The 18,872-nt window shown below is 43.6% G+C and overlaps 1 protein-coding gene across 1 annotated transcript in view; it reads right to left on the bottom strand.

Annotated features, from left to right (window-relative positions):
- Window positions 1-3,219: 3,219 nt before the first annotated feature.
- Window positions 3,220-18,872, bottom strand: part of LOC140120480 (sulfotransferase 6B1-like) — a 41,197-nt gene continuing 25,544 nt past the window's right edge. The window contains exons 5-7 of the mRNA XM_072139506.1: window positions 13,753-13,847; window positions 5,142-5,298; window positions 3,220-3,499 (exon numbers count right to left, since the gene is read on the bottom strand). Of these exons, the coding sequence (XP_071995607.1) occupies window positions 3,369-3,499; window positions 5,142-5,298; window positions 13,753-13,847 (383 nt within the window). The 3' untranslated portion in view covers window positions 3,220-3,368. The remainder of the gene's footprint in view (window positions 3,500-5,141; window positions 5,299-13,752; window positions 13,848-18,872) is intronic.

Genomic DNA, 18,872 nt, shown 5'->3' with positions numbered 1-18,872 from the left:
ATGACAACCCAACATTTTTAAAATCCAATTGTCACAGAGACCAAAAAAGTTTCGGCTGGGATTACAATGATAAAATATACAGTTCCGACTTACATACAAACTCAACTTAACAACAAACCTACAGACCCTATCTTGTATGTAACCCGGGGACTGCCTGTATATCATAAAGTCTTTGAAACTAAATGCGTCAGCAATGTAAAGCATTTTTTTAACCCCCTTAATGATGAGGCCTGAAAAGGCGTTAATGATTGGCATTTTTACAGAATGTGTGGGTGCAGTAATTTAAGGGCTATAACTTATTTTTGGTGGGCTACTATAAAATAGAGCACAGAGCTACTTAAAAATGAACAAATATTTTTTCCATTTCAAGTTTTATTCGGGGTTAAAGTCACAAATAGTGGAAAAAAGGCTTTTTTTGTCATTTATAGAACAGTTTTTTTTACATTAACGTAAAATGATATATAATATATATGTCGTCATATTATATGTATTGTCTCGGGTAAACAGGGCAATGTTTTTCAAAGTGTAGCGAGGGATTTTTTACTATTTTATTGAGAAATATGAATATGTATTTATATTGTGTATATATATATGTATATATATAGTGTATATACACTCACCGGCCACTTTATTAGGTACACCATGCTAGTAACGGGTTGGACCCCCTTTTGCCTTCAGAACTGCCTCAGTTCTTCGTGGCATAGATTCAACAAGGTGCTGGAAGCATTCCTCAGAGATTTTGGTCCATATTGACATGATGGCATCACACAGTTGCCGCAGATTTGTCGGCTGCACATCCATGATGCGAATCTCCCGTTCCACCACATCCCAAAGACGCTCTATTGGATTGAGATCTGGTGACTGTGGAGGCCATTTGAGTACAGTGACCTCATTGTCATGTTCAAGAAACCAGTCTGAGATGATTCCAGCTTTATGACATGGCGCATTATCCTGCTGAAAGTAGCCATCAGATGTTGGGTACATTGTGGTCATAAAGGGATGGACATGGTCAGCAACAATACTCAGGTAGGCTGTGGCGTTGCAACGATGCTCAATTGGTACCAAGGGGCCCAAAGAGTGCCAAGAAAATATTCCCCACACCATGACACCACCACCACCAGCCTGAACCGTTGATACAAGGCAGGATGGATCCATGCTTTCATGTTGTTGACGCCAAATTCTGACCCTACCATCCGAATGTCGCAGCAGAAATCGAGACTCATCAGACCAGGCAACGTTTTTCCAATCTTCTACTGTCCAATTTCGATGAGCTTGTGCAAATTGTAGTCTCAGTTTCCTGTTCTTAGCTGAAAGGAGTGGCACCCGGTGTGGTCTTCTGCTGCTGTAGCCCATCTGCCTCAAAGTTCGACGTACTGTGCATTCAGAGATGCTCCTCTGCCTACCTTGGTTGTAACGGGTGGCAATTTGAGTCACTGTTGCCTTTCTATCACCTCGAACCAGTCTGCCCATTCTCCTTTGACCTCTGGCATCAACAAGGCATTTCCGCCCACAGAACTGCCGCTCACTGGATGTTTTTTTTCTTTTTCGGACCATTCTCTGTAAACCCTAGAGATGGTTGTGTGTGAAAATCCCAGTAGATGAGCAGTTTCTGAAATACACAGACCAGCCCTTCTGGCACCAACAACCATTCCATGTTCAAAGGCACTCAAATCACCTTTCTTCCCCATACTGATGCTCGGTTTGAACTGCAGGAGATTGTCTTGACCATGTCTACATGCCTAAATGCACCGAGTTGCCGCCATGTAATTGGCTGATTAGAAATTAAGTGTTAACGAGCAGTTGGACAGGTGTACCTAATAAAGTGGCCGGTGAGTGTATATGTATATATATAGTGTATATATATATGTGTATACATATATATATATTGTATGCTTCTTTTGTCTTTTTAACTTCATCCTTTTACTTTATGGATGACATTTTCACTGTTTTTATTTAATTTTATTATTACTTTTTTTTTTTTTTTTTTTTACAAGATTTCCACTGTAAATGGGGCAACTATAAAAGCCCCATTTACAGGGGGAAATGACCCACTAAAAAGCAGATTTCTTGGCAAGATCTGTATGTACTTGACCCTTTCATACCCAGCGATCATATCACATCACTATTCACTACATAGTGCTGCTTCAGTACTATATAGTGAGGAAAGGAGAAGACAAAAGCGATAATAAACCACTCCTACTTCTCCCTGGGGTCTCTGGCTATTTCTGACCCTAATGTGAATTGTTGTTGTTTTCTGGGACACTAATGTACCTTAAGCTTTGAGGTCATCTCTAATCCTTTAGAAGTTGTTCTGGGCTCTATGGTTACCATTCATGTTATCCATCTTTTACATTTTGTGATAAATTTTTCTCTTGTGACCTCATCCAGGGGGGTAGCTACAGTCTTGCAGACTGAGATGCTCCTGCCTCAGGCAGCACCACCAGCAGCAAGATGGGGGGCAGCATCAGTGGCACAGTCGCCTGCTACAAAGCAGGACCTGACACTTGACACTTAAAAATAATGTCTCTCCTCATCCAATGTCAGTATAGCAGTGACGCACTGCATGGACAACCCACTTAGTAAAAAAAATAACCTGATATGTTACTACTGGAGGGGGGGGGGTCATTCTTTAGCTCGCCTCAGATAGCAGAGAGTTTAGGTTCATCCCTGCCAACAAACCTTAAACCTTTTATGGCCTCTACCTATAACATGTCTGTCTATTATTTTCCTTCTAATCTTCTGAGACAACTCTCCCCTATACTATGCTTTGTCCATTTTCCTCAGCCCATGTGTCCTCCGCATGTGCTGATGCCATCTACTTGCTTCTCCTCCTATCCTTCACATGGCTTCCACGACCCATAGGCCCAAATCTAATGTGACATGTAATATTCCTTGTCATAAAAGGCTTCTCCCCCTAATACAATAATAAAGGAAGCATCTTTATATCATTCCGGTGAGTGCCCTATTTCCCTCTTTTGGTTTTCCTCCCCTTAAGATTCCGAGCTCAGTAGTTATGTGTAAATGTCCTGGATTTCAAGTCCTTTCACATCTGATTTTATTGGGGCCAAGGTCCATCAGCAAACAGCAAGTATTTGAAAAAAACACAATTTTTTGGGGCAGAAAACCTCTTTCATATCAATTTGGCTTTTGTTTTTAAAAAAATTGACAATTATACACTAAACTCTTCTGTTCAATAATTTTTATTGACCAATAGATCTCATGCACAATCATGTTATTTTATTTGAACATGTTGATCTAATGCATAGTATTTACTTTTTTAATTTTTAAATTAAATTAATTAATGAATTGATTATTGATCATATATAACACCAGGTAAACACTACTTTTTTTTGTAACTTCTGGCATAGCTAGAACTTGCAGTACTTGTCATAGTTCAGCATATTTCCCAGTTTAGTTCCTGCAAGATATTTCTGAAACATTGCATCCACCACTTTGCTCTGTTCTTCTGTAAAATAACTCTTCCAGTCCCCAATCTCTCCTAGTTAAAAAAAAAAAAAGGCAAAATTAAATCTTCAACACAACAAAACTATCTAAACAACACAATGTATATAGAAATCTATAAATAACCATATGAAAATATCTCCTAGATCAATAGTGAGCACTTTGCCATGACAACATACTGCAGACTCCTTTTCATTTGTTTCCTAACATCATGTTAACTCAAATAACATAGCAATTCAAGACTCTGGCATAGATTTATTTGGCCACAGATGCCATTATATTAATATAAAATAAAAAGTGATCAACAAGGTCATGACAATAACATCTCAGTCATGGTCGTGGATTGGCCTATCCAGTCTCCTGATCTGCAGCCAGTCAACATCTTTGGAGGGAGCTGCAAATAATTTACTGGGGCTCATTTACTGAGGGCCTGCGGAGCACATTTTTGTCTGGTTTCCCGACGATTTCGGAGTTGCGCCGCATTTAACAGGGGATTTTGGCACACGCGATTGGATTTTGAAGCATCGGTGCTGGCTTTCACGTGACACAAATCAGAGGACGGGCCGTTGAACGATCTGATGGATTCGGACAACGCGTGGGATTTAACATCGGAAATTGTGTCGCAAGACACGCACTTACAAGCACCGGAAAGAAGAAGGTGAGCTTTGGCGGACCTCGGCGGGGAAGCAACTTATGCAGGAAATTGCGAGCTATGGGAATTGTGCCGGACTTCATCCTCGTCGGACCGTCCGGATCAGGGATCGCGACAGGACTAGGTAAGTAAATTTGCCCCAGTGTTGCAATCCAGTGATAGCCTTGAAACCTGAAAGATCTGGAGAGGATCTGTATGACAAATCTGTAGGACAAATCCCTGCTGCAGTGTGTGCAAACTTGGTCAAGAACTACAGGAAATGCCCGACCTCTGTAATTTCAAATAAAGGTTTCTTAATTAATTTCTTAAGATTCCAAATATTAAGTTCTGTTTTCCTTTTTTTTAATAAATAATACAATCATTGTCAATCATGATTTGAGTCCTTCAAGTACAAAAACTGTAGAACTGGACATCAAACCATTCTGGCGACGTGCCCAGACTTTGGGGAGTAGAAGGGGAACATTCAGAAAATGCAGAAATGAAAAAAAAAAATTTAAAAAGAAGAAGAAACTCATACTTGTGATTGCGTAACATATCCTGCCCAGTAGCTCAATTGTTTTATCTAATTGCGCATCTAATGACGCTGCTCTCTCAATTGCACTGATCTAGTTTTCAACTCTTGTTGACTTGCGTTCTGTTTTTCAATTGTATTGTCTCTTACAGTTGCAAAATCGGCAGTGTATTAAAATGCTTATTTCTCCCACTATTTATTCCTGAAATGCTTTATTATAACTTCCTTGCACTATTTGTTTTCTTTTTATAAATTAAAATACATTTTTTCAATTATTGAAGTGTAATCAGTAAACTTCTGATATTCCTTAAAGGTGTTAGCGCCTCTTTAGTGCCTATTTTTGTCCCTTGTTCCATTATCACTACTGAGTCGTTTATGATTATCCCTTATTTGGCTTCACAGAACAGCCTTTCATCTGATTTCCTAACAGAGTTGCCTGTTTCCCCTTTTATAATTTTACTCATTTTTGATAACTTTTCTTTTTTTTTGGCAAGTGTAATTAGTGTATTGTCCTACCTTTTCTAAAAAAGGAGTCACCCAGTTTTCCATGAGTATTGTCAGATTTTTCTTTCATAGAGTTAAATGAAGTGCGGCTTGCTACCAAATTGATTTGTTCTTCACTCAGGGACAGTTGAAAGAATTCAGATATTTTCTTCAGTGATGAGGGAAAATCCTTCATTTAAAAAAAACAATATTGATTTAATTGCTTCATACATTATTTAAACAATTTGTATTGGCAGTATAATTAATGCATCATTGTGTATGTGTGTATGTAATTCCACTTTTGGAACAGGACACTCTGGATTGGATCCCTGGGGGATTTCTGCAGCAGAATTGTCAGCAGCTAACCCACAACTACTTACAGTGACAGTGGAGGGGATTTACACAAATCCTGTTAACATGTTACTTAGAAAAAACATGTAGTTTTTTTTTTTAATCAGACAAATTTTTATACATTTTTTTAAAATAACAAACATAGAAACACACAATACATTCTGATCATTGAGTTATACATGCATGACATTCCACAACTGTCTCTCTTATGTCTGTGCTGTAGCATTCTTACAATGTGATATATCACAATAAGTTGGTACAGTATACAATACAAGAATAAAGGAATACAGTAACCCCCTACTTCCCAACCAACACAGAGTCATCTCCCAGGGTTAGGGCCAAACCGCCCTAAAATAGTATACCTAAGGAGTATTAACCATTATAATCACTAAGTAGATGCTTGAATAGTCAGAAAGTTGGTACTGTAGGCTCGCCATGTGCTGTAGTAGAGGTTGCGATGGGAGTACTGGTGTATCCAAACATCTTCCCCATAGTTTTTTCAAATTTAGCTATGCAATTGCTTTTCAGCTAGGATCCATATTCCAGTCTAAGTACATTATTCCTTCTGTCCACATATTCTCTCACCAATGGGGGCCTAGGTTTTATCGAATGTGCAGTAATTAGAGATGAGCAAGCATACTCGTCCGAGCTTGATGCTCGTTCGAGCATTGGCGAACTCGCAACTGCTCATTGCTCGGACGAGTATTTCGCCAGCTCGAGAAAATGGCGTCTCGAGGCGTTTAGATTTTTGGCGGCCAGAAACAGAGCCAATCACAAGCCAGGAGACTCTGCAGTACACCCAGCATCCCGTGGTACACTTACATGTCGATAGCAGTGGTTGGCTGGCCTGATCAGGTGACCCTGGAATATACTAGCCCCTGCCCATGCTGCTCGGATCATTCTGTGTCTGGATGCCGATAGGGATAGAGCTGCTGCTGGTCAGGGATAGCATTGTGTGTTCTAGTAGATTACTGTTAGGCAGGAGTGATTCTCCAAGAACCCAACAGCCCTTGTTAGGGCTACATTAGCGTTTTTCAAAACTTAAAGTGACAGTCACAGCCAGGGGCGTTGCTAGGGTAGCAAAAGATCCGGGGCACGGGCCCCAATGCATATGTACAAATTTTCTTAAATGTCCACTGCCGTACATAAGCCCCTTACATGTTCCTGCACCAACAATAACTGCACCTATACAGTTACAGGAAACACAGGAAAAATTCCTACCTATTCCATTCACTGAATGCCGGTGACATGTCCGCGGATTGTACCTGTTCTCTATCTTCTCCATCAGGCCCGGCATATCCATATCTCCACTTTCAGCAACATGCCCTCCCTGTGTGGTTTACCACAAACACATCTTATGTTATTCAGTTTCCAATTGTCCCTACATGTCGGTCCCCCACAGTGTCATCCTGCTGCTGCCCCTAAAAGTCTGTACCAGGATACAAATAATGCTTCCTAGTATAACACGCTGTAAAATTACCCCCATTCCAGGCCCTACACCATAAAAAGCCCTCTTTATGATTCTTGAGCTGTATAATACCCCCTTCCCTCAGTGTGGCCCCCACAATTTATAATGTGGGACATTGTGGCAGTATACTGTCCTGATATTGGGTCCCAAACTTAGTAATGACCCACAAGCATTAAACTCCACATTCACGTTTAGACACTGTACATTAGCCACATTTTATAATGAACCGTCTAATATTCTGGTATATGGTCCCATACATTGCATTATCCCTCTCTGTTGTGTCACTTGTACTTAATAATGACACCCATTGTGCCACCCACCCAATAAATGTTACATAAATGTGGCCTATGTGCTATAATGTCACTCACTAAATCTCTGTATACCCAACTAATTCCCTCTTACTGTGACTCCTAACACTAAAGAATTCCCCCTCAAAGACCCTATACTTTATGCCCCATAATTGTGGCCCCCTGCCCAATTCTCCTTCCTAATAATTCCTCTTCCCCGACTGTGGCTCCTGTTCTAACATTGCCCACTGTTGTCTATTAAAAAAGAAAAATTACAGTTTATATTTCTATTTTGTCTATAAAATAGACTTTAATTTGGAAAATGTTGAACCCAAGGGCTAAGAGTAGAGGACAAGGGCATGGGCATCCAATTACTGCAGGGGTCAGAGGCCGTGGTCTTGACCGGGGTGAGACACCACCTGCTGATGAGCGAGCAGGGGAACGCCGCAGAGCTACACTCCCTAGCTTCAAGTCTCAAGTTACTGGGACTCATGGTAGAACACTGTTGAGACCAGAACAGTGCGAACAGGTGAGCTTGTGAATTGCGGACAATGCTTCAAGTAATTTGTCCACCAGTCAGTCTTCCACGCAGTCCACCCATGTTACCCGAGTGAGCACTCCTCCAGCTCCTCCACCTCAACCTCCTTTCTCCCAGTCTGCCCCCTCCCAGGAAAATTTGGCATTTGAGCAGGCATACTCTGAGGAACTGTTTTCTGGACCCTTCCCAGAGTCACAAACCACTTGTCAGGTTGCTGCTGAGCTCTTTCCCGATGCCCAGGTTTTCCAACGGTCGCAGTCTGGGGGTCATGATGACATTGTTGACGTAGTGGAAGAAGTGTGTAAAGAGGTGTCGGACGATGAGGAGACACGGTTGTCAGACAGTGGTGAAGTTGTTGTCAGGGCAGGAAGTCCGAGGGGGGAGCAGACTGAGGGATCGGAGGATGATGAGGTGACAGACCCAAGCTGGGTTGATAGGCCGGGTGAAGACAGTGCTTCTGAGATGGAGGCGAGTCCTATACCCGAACAGGTTGGAAGAGGCAGTGTTGGGGCCAGATGGAGAGGCAGGGCCAGAGCTGGTGCATCAGCGCCAAATGTTTCACGTAGTGAACCTCCTGTGGCAAGGGCTAGATTTTCTGAAGTCTGGAGGTTCTTTAAAGAAACAGCGGATGACCGACAGACTGTGGTGTGCAACCTGTGCCACACCAGGATCAGCAGGAGTTCCACCACTACTAGCTTATCCACCACCAGTATGCATAGGCATATGAATGCTAAACACCCCACTCAATGGAACCAAGGCCGTTCACCTCCGGCCGCTGCTCCTTCCCCTGTGTCAATTGCTGCCTCTGCTAGTCAGCTGCCACTACTTTTCCCGGTGTGCCATACCAGCCCTGCACCAGCACATGTCAGACAACATCATCCGTGCCATGACCAACGCCGTTTCTGACAAGGTCCACCCAACCACGGACACGTGGACGAGTGCTGCTTGGTGGAGGCTGGGACCGAGTCTGACCCTGGGGCGGCTCATATACTGCTGATGCCGAGGATTGCGGGGCCTACCTCGGTCCAGGTCTCTCATGCCTACTATACCTCCTCCTCCTCCCACCCCTCCTCCACTTCCTCCTCCAAATTACCATCCGTGGGGATGGCGCCAGCAGTCGGTAGCTCTAGGCACAGCAGCAGTGCCGTCGCTAAGCGACAGCAGACGGTGCTCAAACTGCTGAGCCCAGGCGATAAAAGGCACACTGCCCAAGAGCTGTTACAGGGCATCACGGCGCAGACCGATCTGTGGCTGGCACCGCTGAACCTGAAGCCAGTCATGGTTGTGTGTGACAACGGCCATAACCTGGTGGCGGCTCTGCAACTCGCCATGCCTGGCCCTTGTGTTAAATCTGATAGTTCAGCGGTTCCTCAAGACATACCCCAATCTGTCTGATTTGCTCACGAAGGTGCGTCGCATCTGTGTGCATTTCAGAATGTCGGCCACAGATGCTGCCACTCTCAGGGCAGTGCAGCGCCGCCTCCAACTGCCCACTCACTGACTGTTGTGTGATGTGCCCACGAGGTGGAATTGCACATTAACCATGTTATCCAGAGTTTACCAGCAGTGCAGAGTGATTGTAGACTGCCAGATGTCAACTTCCACCAGAACTGGTAGTCAGGTCATTCAGCTTCCTCAAGTCTACCATGAGGAGTGGATGTGGATGTCTGATATCTGTGGTGCTGAGTAACTTTGAGGAGTCAACACAGATGGTCAGTAGCGATGCCGCCATCATCAGCCTCACCATCCCGCTGCTTGGCCTGTTGAAAAACTCTCTGGTCAGCATGAAGTCGGAAGCTTTGCGCTCCTCACAAGAGATGGGGGAAGAAGATTCCCTTGTTGATAGCCAGAGCACCCTCCGGTCTGTTTCTCAGCATGTAACGGAGGAGGTGGAGGAGGATGAGAAAGAGGAGGAGAATGTTGGCGACACAGAAGAGGGGACCATTGCTTAGTCCTTCACTGTTCAGCGTGTATGGGCAGAAGAAGAGGAGTTGGAGGAGGAAGAGGAAATGGAGAGTCAGGCCAGTGAGGGGAGTGAATTGTTGCATGTTGCGCATATGGCAGATTTCATGCTAGGCTGCCTATCCCATGACCCTCGCGTTCAAAGAATTTTTTCTAGCACCGATTACTGGGTATTCACTCTCCTGGACCCACGGTACAAGCAAAATCTTTCCACTCTCATCCCTGAAGAGGAAAGGAGTGTGAGAGTGCAGTGAGCTGAAACAGTCTTTCCCATCTGTCACCGCTAGCAGCTTAGGGCATACTTCTGCGGGACAAGTAGCGCTTTTTTTTTAAAAATGCGGCGGTTTTTACAAATCCGTCGGGTTTTCATTCAGGGGCATGCCATCGGGGGCATGCCAGTGCCGATGCGCCACAATCCGATCGCGTGCACCAAAATCCCGGGGCAATTCAAGGGAAATCGGCGCAAATCGGAAATATTCGGGTAACACGTTGGGAAAACGTGAATCGGGCCCTTAGTAAATGACCCCCTATTTATTTAATTTTTCTGGAGGGCAACCAACCCGGTCCTTTGTTTTAAAAAATTTTTCTGAGAGGTAGTCTTTTTTTTTTAAATTTTTCTGGAGGGCCACCTACCTGGTCCTCATTATTGCAAATGTTTTGGGAGTGCCACATACAGGTACTCCATGTTTTTAGTTTTTCTGGCGGGCCACCTACCCGGTCCTCTGTTTTGAAAACTGTTTTGGACTGCCACATACAGGCACTTTCCAAATGTAATTGTCTCCATAGCAGCCTCACTCAGTCACTCTGTCATGGCCATGCTGTTGCCCATAATTTTGGCATAATGGTGTGATTAAGCAGCCTCAGAGGCTAAAAAATACAGCTAAAAAATACAGCCAGGGAAACCAGGTTTTTCCATGGTGATACAATCCTATGTTTCCACCAACTATAAAGGTTTAAGCACTAGCTTTGAGAGGTTAGTAGACATTTTAATGAATGTAACACAGTTACTTGTATTATCGACTTCATCTCCATCTTCATGCAATGTAATAACCCACAAAATCATGATTGTAGTTTGGCATTGATGTATTGCAGGAAAGCAGGTGCTCCTTGCATCATACATTATTATGAGCTTGGAGTCCCGTCCTCAGCCCTTTGATAGATCTGTGAACAGGACACCATGGTCCATGATAAATTTAACTAAAGAATACAGTCCTCAGCATCAACATTACAATGTGCGTGTGCCCAAAGCCATCAGAGATTAGTAAAAAGCTCAATAAAATCGTCAACCTCTCTCTCTTTTCTAGTGTTGTTCCTTCTTCTTCAAGCATGCTGTTGTTACCCTATTACTAAAGAAACCCTCCCTGGACCCATCCAATGTTGTTAACCCCTTCTGGTCTAAGCCACCTTAGGGCCTTAGGACCAGCCCTGATTTAAAATGTGCCCTCTGTCATTGTAGGAGGTTATACCTTTGTAACCGTACCATAAAAATAATGTGTTAACTTTATTCTATGGGTTGTCACAATTACGGCAATACCACATTCATATAGCCTTTTTATGAACAACTTGTTTTGCAGAATATAGAACTCATTTTATGAAAAATGTGCTTGTTTTTGCTTGGGCATAACAATGGGCATAACATTTATATTTTTTGCTGGACAAGCTGTACTTATTTTTGGTATCATGTCAGGGTATATGTTACTTTTTAAACACTTTTTATGCACTTTTTATGAGGTTAGATGTGAAAATTTCATAATTTTTGGTGTTTTTTATGGCATTCACCATACAGGTTCAGTGACAATTTATTTTATTGTACGGGTTGTTACAGATGTTGTGATACCCAATATGTTGTGTTTTTTTGGGGTGATTTTCACTTTTTATGTTTTATTTGATTATTGCATGGGATGGGACTTAAGGGGACTTTTATTCTTTTTTAATAATTTTTTAAATTACACTTTTTTAAAAGTTTTTTACTGTTTTATTTTGTCCCAGGGTGGGACATGAACAAGTGATCATTTGATCACTTGTTCATTGTAATATACTGCAATATTACTTATCGGACCTCAGGGCAACGATCGGCACCTTTGTGCCCTTTAAGGAGGGGGCCGATCATCGGGGCGGCGCACTATAGAGGCTGCGGTCACTTTGACCGCAACGTCTATAGCAGTGGTGGCGAACCTATGGCACGCATGCCAGAGGTGGCACTCAGAGTCCTCTTTATGGGCACCCTTGCCAATCACCCCAGGGTAGAGTTTGCCATACAGGACTCAAGGCCTCTTGCAGTCCCAGGCAGCCCAGGACCCCAGAAGGAAGCTACAATGATAATCCAAACTCCTTATCCTTCTTTCTACTGTATTGGTATCCTCAGATGCCTATACAATTTAAACCTGTGAAAAAGCAGGTAGTAATAAGTTACTGCTTAAATTGTCGCAATGGCACTTTGTGAAAAATACATGGTTTGGGCACTTGATGTCTAAAAGGTTTGCCATCACTGGTCTATAGGGTTAAACAGACAGGATCATGATAGTTCCGCGGTGATCTCACAGGCTCAGCTTCCGAGCCCAGGCGTCGAGGTGCGGGAACTACCCGCATCCTATGACGTAGAATTACGTCAGGGTGCGGGAAGGGGTTGACTAACAACCAGTCTCCAATCTTTCTTTCATTTCCAAACTCCTGGAACGCCTGCTCTATTCTTGCCTAACCTGCTGTCTCTGAGCTAACTCCCTGCATGACCCCCTACAATCAGGTTTTCACTCATGTACTCCACTGAAACTACTTTCTAAAGTCTCCAATGATCTCTTCACTGGTACTTATTGTTGCCCTTTCTGGATCTCTGTCTTCTCTTCTTCCTCTCAGTTTCGGAGTTCCTCAGGGCTCAGTCCTAGTTCCTCTTCTATTTTCCCTTTAAACTGCCCCCATCGGACAAACTATCAGAATATTTCGTTACCAGTATCATCTTTATGCTGATGATACCCAGCTATATACCACATATAGTCAAGTATAAGCCAACCTGAGTATAAGCTGAGGTACCTAGTTTTAACACAAAAAACTGTGAAAAACTATTCACTTGAGTATAAGCCTAGGTTGGGAAATGCATTGTTTGTAGCCTCCAGCCAGTATATAGCTGACCAGCTCCCTCCCCCCATTATTTAGCTAGGCAGTCCCCAGCCACTTGCCAACGACATTGTGCACCACTGGCTCCGTCACTTGTGTGGGTGCTGGCATCGTAAAGGTACCTGAAGATGGAGCCGGAGCACTCAAAGCAAGAAGAGGACCTACAGGGGGCATCGGAAAGGTGAGTATAATGTTAATTTCTTTTAATAGACACAAGTATAGGCTGAGTTAGGTTTTTTCAGCACAAACATTACTTCTGCATGTAACTTCACCCCTTCAGAACATCAGTGATTGTTTCACTGACATCATGTCCTCTCTCTTCTTGAAAATGAATCTTTCTAAGAAAAAAATCTTTCTAGAAAAAGAAAACTGACGCGAGGTCAGAGCGACCCTTAATCGTAGTATACTAGGATTAAGGGTCGCTCAGACCTGAAACACGGCAGTTTTTTTTCCCCTAGATCTTTTGCCATGGCATTGATACCCTGTTTTTAATACTATGGTATAAAAATTTTGTTTTTAAACTTTCAACATTTCGTGGATTTGGTCGAGTGCTGGATACATTCCTATGTTTCTCTCCAACATGAACGGACTCCGGCTCAGATACTCAGGGCACCTACTATACAGGACGTTGACAAGGTGAGCTGAAAAGATATTTTTGTTTTTTTTCTCTTTCAATCACACTCACTAATGGCACAACATTTCTACTTTCTCTTGTAAAGCACTGTGGAATATGATGTTGTTATATAAATAAAAATTATTATTATTACTATTTTATTTTATATCCAGATGAAGAATACAGCTGCATAGATTTTCTTTTAGACTGTTTCATACATTTACCCCAAAGTATATTAAAGGTTTGTAGGGTTTTATTGTACAATGGTTTGGTTTTATTTACACAAAGAAATATACTTCAGAAGAAGCAATTACCTCTTTCATTTCTTCAAATAAAATTGCCATCATAGTCTCATCATTGAAGTTTTTCTCCCAGTCTACAACATACTCAAAATATTGCCCATAACTCACTGTAGTAGAAATATAAAAAAGTATGTTAATCCTGTACAGAAACATGACATATCCATATAACATTTAATCCCTCCTTAGTGTCTTTACACAGTATAATACCCACCTTAGGAGTCCAATATGTCATTGAACAGCTCCCTTTTGTGCTCCTAGACTGTATAATGTCACATTCTAGTATCCCCCCTCATTGGCCACTCAACAACGCCTTTGCTACTTACGAGAAAAAAAAATCAGCTAAGAGCCTCCTGATTTACCATTCGGTTCAACTTGATCATTAGAGAGATTAAAGAGCAGAACATACCACGCAAGACAGTGGGACAGCACCCGAAATCCAGAGTTGTCCTGCTGAATGACCGCCTCCTGCACCTGATGTAGTGGTAATGTTACACTGAAAGCCTGGAACAGCCTGTAGTGGGAACTTGTCTGTCCAGAGCCCTGTAGTGTTCTGAGGAACGGGTAACTGAAGGTGTGCTCGTAGCAAGTTACATTGAAACCTACAACTAGACTTAATGATTCCTTTTGAAACTTTCTGAAAAGCGATGTAGAGCCATCACTGGACTAAGGACCTTGTGAAGTGTTGTGTTTTAACACTGTGCACATTCTGCTGCTTCTGAACGTTGGACCATTACATCCACACTAACATTACCATCATAGTGTTCTTGAGCAAGCACCACCATGTAAATTACTATATTATCAGTAATACAAGTCTCAAGTTATACTGATATCCAATGATCAGTACCATCACCACTACATAATGACTCAGCAATACCACCACTATGATGCTAAACAGCCTATACTATACAAAGATATTAATGCATTATATATTATGCACTATACAAGGATATTATTTCCATTCAGTGACCATACAGAGGCAGATAGTACTTCTACACAGATGCTCTACAAACCATAAAATTGAATGTTAACATATCTGTCAGGATTCGGGATGCGTGAATCCAATGGACCACCGTGGGAGGTGGTACTAGCCGACATCTGGGACTAAGTGGCACCAGGTTGGACTTGCTGCGGTAGGTTACCACCAGGTCGTTCCACAGGTGCAACTAGCCCGTGGTGGCAGCTGAGGTCGAGGTACCTTAGCAGGAGACAGTCTGGGGGTCAGGTCCAGGCACAAGGTCAGGGCAGGCGGCAGAGATGCAACGTCAAGTCCAAGCCAGGGTCAGCAATGGGAGCTCCAGGCAGACGGGAACACAGGAACGCAGGACACAGGAACTCAGGATAATCATTAGGGAGCTTTCTCTCGGGCTGTGAGGCACAAAGATCCGGCAGGGGGCACAGGAAGGGGCTGGAAATTTAAGTAATATGGTTGGCCTGCCAGCACCAATTATCAACGTGCTGGCCCTTTAAATCTTACAGAGCTGGCGTGCGCACTCTAGGAGATGGGAACGTATGCTCCAGAATGCAGCGAGCGGGATGGCCGCCGCCGCTGGAGCTGGGAGAGGTAAGTTAGCAGGCAGGCAGGGTGCGGGCATAATAAGGCACCTGCGACCAGGGATATGGTTCGCAGGGGCACCTGTGGCCGGGACAAGGTATTTCATTTCCTTGATGGACATTTGTCATGCATTTCTATCCACCAACCCAAAATGACAAGCAATGGCTGTAAACCACCTCACACCTCATCGTAGCTCCAAGTATCTGGCCAATGAGGTGTGAGGCAGTTCCTGGACATTATGGGTAGAGATGGGCGAATTTGTTAAAATTCGTTTCGACCCTATTCACCTAATTTTTCGAAAACATTTGATTCGACCCGAATGGAATCAAAACGAATCACGTTAAAAAACAGGCATTTCCTGGCTGCAGAGAGTCTGTAGGGTGTTGTAGAACGTTGTGCCATGCTTAACCCCTTAGGGACGTGGCCCTTTTTTGTTTTTGCATTTTCATTTTTCCCTCCCCACCTTCAAAAATCTGTAACTTTTTTATTTTTCCATGTACAGAGCTCTGTTTGGGCATGTTTTCAGCGTAACAAATTGCACTTCATAGTGATGGTATTTATCATTCCATGCTGTGTACTGGGAAGCGGGAAAAAAATTCAGAATGCAGTGAAAATGATGAAAAAACGCATTTGCGCCGTTTTCTTCTGGGCTTGGATTTTACAGCTTTCACTGAGCGCCCCAAATCACATGTCTATTTTATTCTTTGGTTTGGTACGATCACAAGGATACCAAATTTGTACAGGTTTTATAATGTTTTCATACATTTAAAAAAATTAAAACCTTCTGTACAAAAAAAAAATTCTTCATATTGCCATGTTCTGGCACTAATAACTTTTTCATACTTCAGTGTATGGAGCTATGAGTGGTGTCATTTTTTGCGACTTTTGATGACGTTTTTAATGCTTTCATTTTGAGGACTGTATGGGCTTTTGATCACTTTTTTTAGAATTTTTTATATTTTTCAAAATGGCAAAAAAGTGGCATTTTCGACGTTGGGCGCCAATTTCCATTACAGGGTTAAATGCTGGGAAAAATCGCTAACATATTTTGATAGATCGGACATTTTGGGACGCGATGATACCTAATGTGTTTATGATTTTTACTGTTTATTTATATTTCTATCAGTTCTAGGTAAAGGGGGGTGATTTAAACTTTTTTTTTTTTACTGTTTTTTCATATTGTTTTTTTTTTTTACCATTATTTTAGATCCTCCAGGGTAATTTAACCCTGCAGGGTCCGATTGCTAATACTATATACTGCAATACTACTGTATTGCAGTATATAGCTATTTTACAATGATTTTTAATAGCCTGCCCTCTGGTGGCTATTAGAAATCATTGCACCTGGCAAGCCTACAAGTCTCAATGAGACTCTAGGCTGCCATAGCAACTGATGGCACATGTAAAGGTAAGTTAGGTGCCGTGGTCGGGTTCGACCGCGGCACTTAACAGGTTAACTGCCGCGATTAGTGCTAGCACCGACCGCGGCAGTGACAGGCGGGTGTTGGCTGTTTTATACAGCCATTACCCACTGTGTATGGAGAGAGCTCAGCTCGATATAGTTCGTCCTCGGTCGGCAAGGTGTTAAATATGAGCGTGGTTTGGTCTTCAAACAATGTCTTTTAGTATGACACGCACATGACAGCCACCGCTCTTAGAATCGCTTCACTCTTCACTTCCATGTGCACTTACATAGGCCAACTTCCCGAAATAAGCGAAGCGGGAACGCAGCCTGACAAGGTAAGGTCTGTGCCAGCTCGAAAGGACTGGGCTGAGTGCCAAGATCCCACTATAATATCAAAGAGTGCACTCTTTTTACACTGAGTGGCACAATGATATAGTGTGAAGGTGGCATCAGAAGCAGCAAGAGCGGCAGAGTGGCACAATGATATGTGTTGGTGGCATCAAAAGCAGCAGCAGCAGGAGCCCGCAGAGTGGCACAATTATATAATGCGTTGGTGGCATCAGTAGCAGCAGCAGCAGGAGCCCGCAGAGTGGCACAATGATATAGTGTGAAGGTGGCATCAGAAGCAGCAAGAGCGGCAGAGTGGCACAATGATATAGTGTGAAGGTGGCATCAGAAGCAGCAGGAGCCTGCAGAGTGGCACAATGATATAGTGTGAAGATGGCATCAGAAGCAGCAGGAGCCTGCAGAGTGGCACAATGATATAGTGTGAAGGTGGCATCAGAAGCAGCAAGAGAGGCAGAGTGGCACAATGATTTAGTGTTTTGGTGGCATCAAAAGCAGCAGCAACAGGAGCCCGCAGGGTGGCACAATGATATAGTGTGAAGGTGGCATCAGAAGCAGCAGGAGCCTGCAGAGTGGCACAATGATATAGTGTGAAGGTGGCATCAAAAGTAGCAGGAGCCTGCAGAGTGGCACAATGTTATAGTGTGAAGGTGGCATCATAAGCAGCAAGAGCGGCAGAGTGGCACAATGATATAATGTGTTGGTGGCATCAAAAGCAGCAGGAGCCCGCAGAGTGGCACAATGATATAGTGCGTTGGTGGCATCAGTAGCAGCAGCAGCAGGAGCCCGCAGAGTGGCACAATGTTATAGTGTGAAGGTGGCATCAGAAGCAGCAAGAGCGGCAGAGTGGCACAATGATATAGTGTGTTGGTGGCATCAGAAGCAGCAGGAGCCTGCAGAGTGGCACAATGATATAGTGTGAAGGTGGCATCAGAAGCAGCAGGAGCCTGCAGAGTGGCACAATGATATAGTGTGAAGGTGACATCAGAAGCAGCAAGAGAGGCAGAGTGGCACAATGATTTAGTGTGTTGGTGGCATCAAAAGCAGCAGGTGCCCGCAGAGTGGCACAATGATATAGTGTGAAGGTGGCATCAGAAGCAGCAGGAGCCTGCAGAGTGGCACAATGATATAGTGTGGAGGTGGCATCAGAAGCAGCAGGAGCCTGCAGAGTGGCACAATGATATAATGTGAAGGTGGCATCAGAAGCAGCAAGAGAGGCAGAGTGGCACAATGATATAGTGTGTTGGTGGCATCAAAAGCAGCAGCAGCAGGAGCCCGCAGAATGGCACAATCATATAGTGTGAAGGTGGCATCAGTAGCAGCAGGAGCCCGCAGAGTGGCACCGTGATATAGTGTGAAGGTGGCATCAGAAGCAGCAGGAGCCTGCAGAGTGGCACAATGATATAGTGTGAAGGTGGCATCAGAAGCAGCAAGAGAGGCAGAGTGGCACAATGATATAGTGTGTTGGTGGCATCAAAAGCAGCAGCAGGAGCCCGCAGAGTGGCACAATGATATAGTGTGAAGGTGGCATCAGAAGAAGCAGGAGCCCGCAGAGTGGCACAATGATATAGTGTGGAGGTGGCATCAGAAGCAGCAGGAGCCTGCAGAGTGGCACAATGATATAGTGCGAAGGTGGCATCAGAAGCAGCAAGAGAGGCAGAGTGGCACAATGATATAGTGTGTTGGTGGCATCAAAAGCAGCAGCAGGAGCCTGCAGAGTGGCACAATGATATAATGTGAAGGTGGCATCAGAAGCAGCAAGAGAGGCAGAGTGGCACAATGATATAGTGTGTTGGTGGCATCAAAAGCAGCAGCAGCAGGAGCCCGCAG

The sequence above is a fragment of the Engystomops pustulosus genome, chromosome 3 (genome assembly GCF_040894005.1).
Source record: "Engystomops pustulosus chromosome 3, aEngPut4.maternal, whole genome shotgun sequence".
NCBI classification, from domain to species: Eukaryota; Metazoa; Chordata; class Amphibia; order Anura; family Leptodactylidae; genus Engystomops; species Engystomops pustulosus.
Note: the sequence above shows the minus strand (reverse complement) of the source record. Positions and strands in the feature narration are given on the sequence as shown.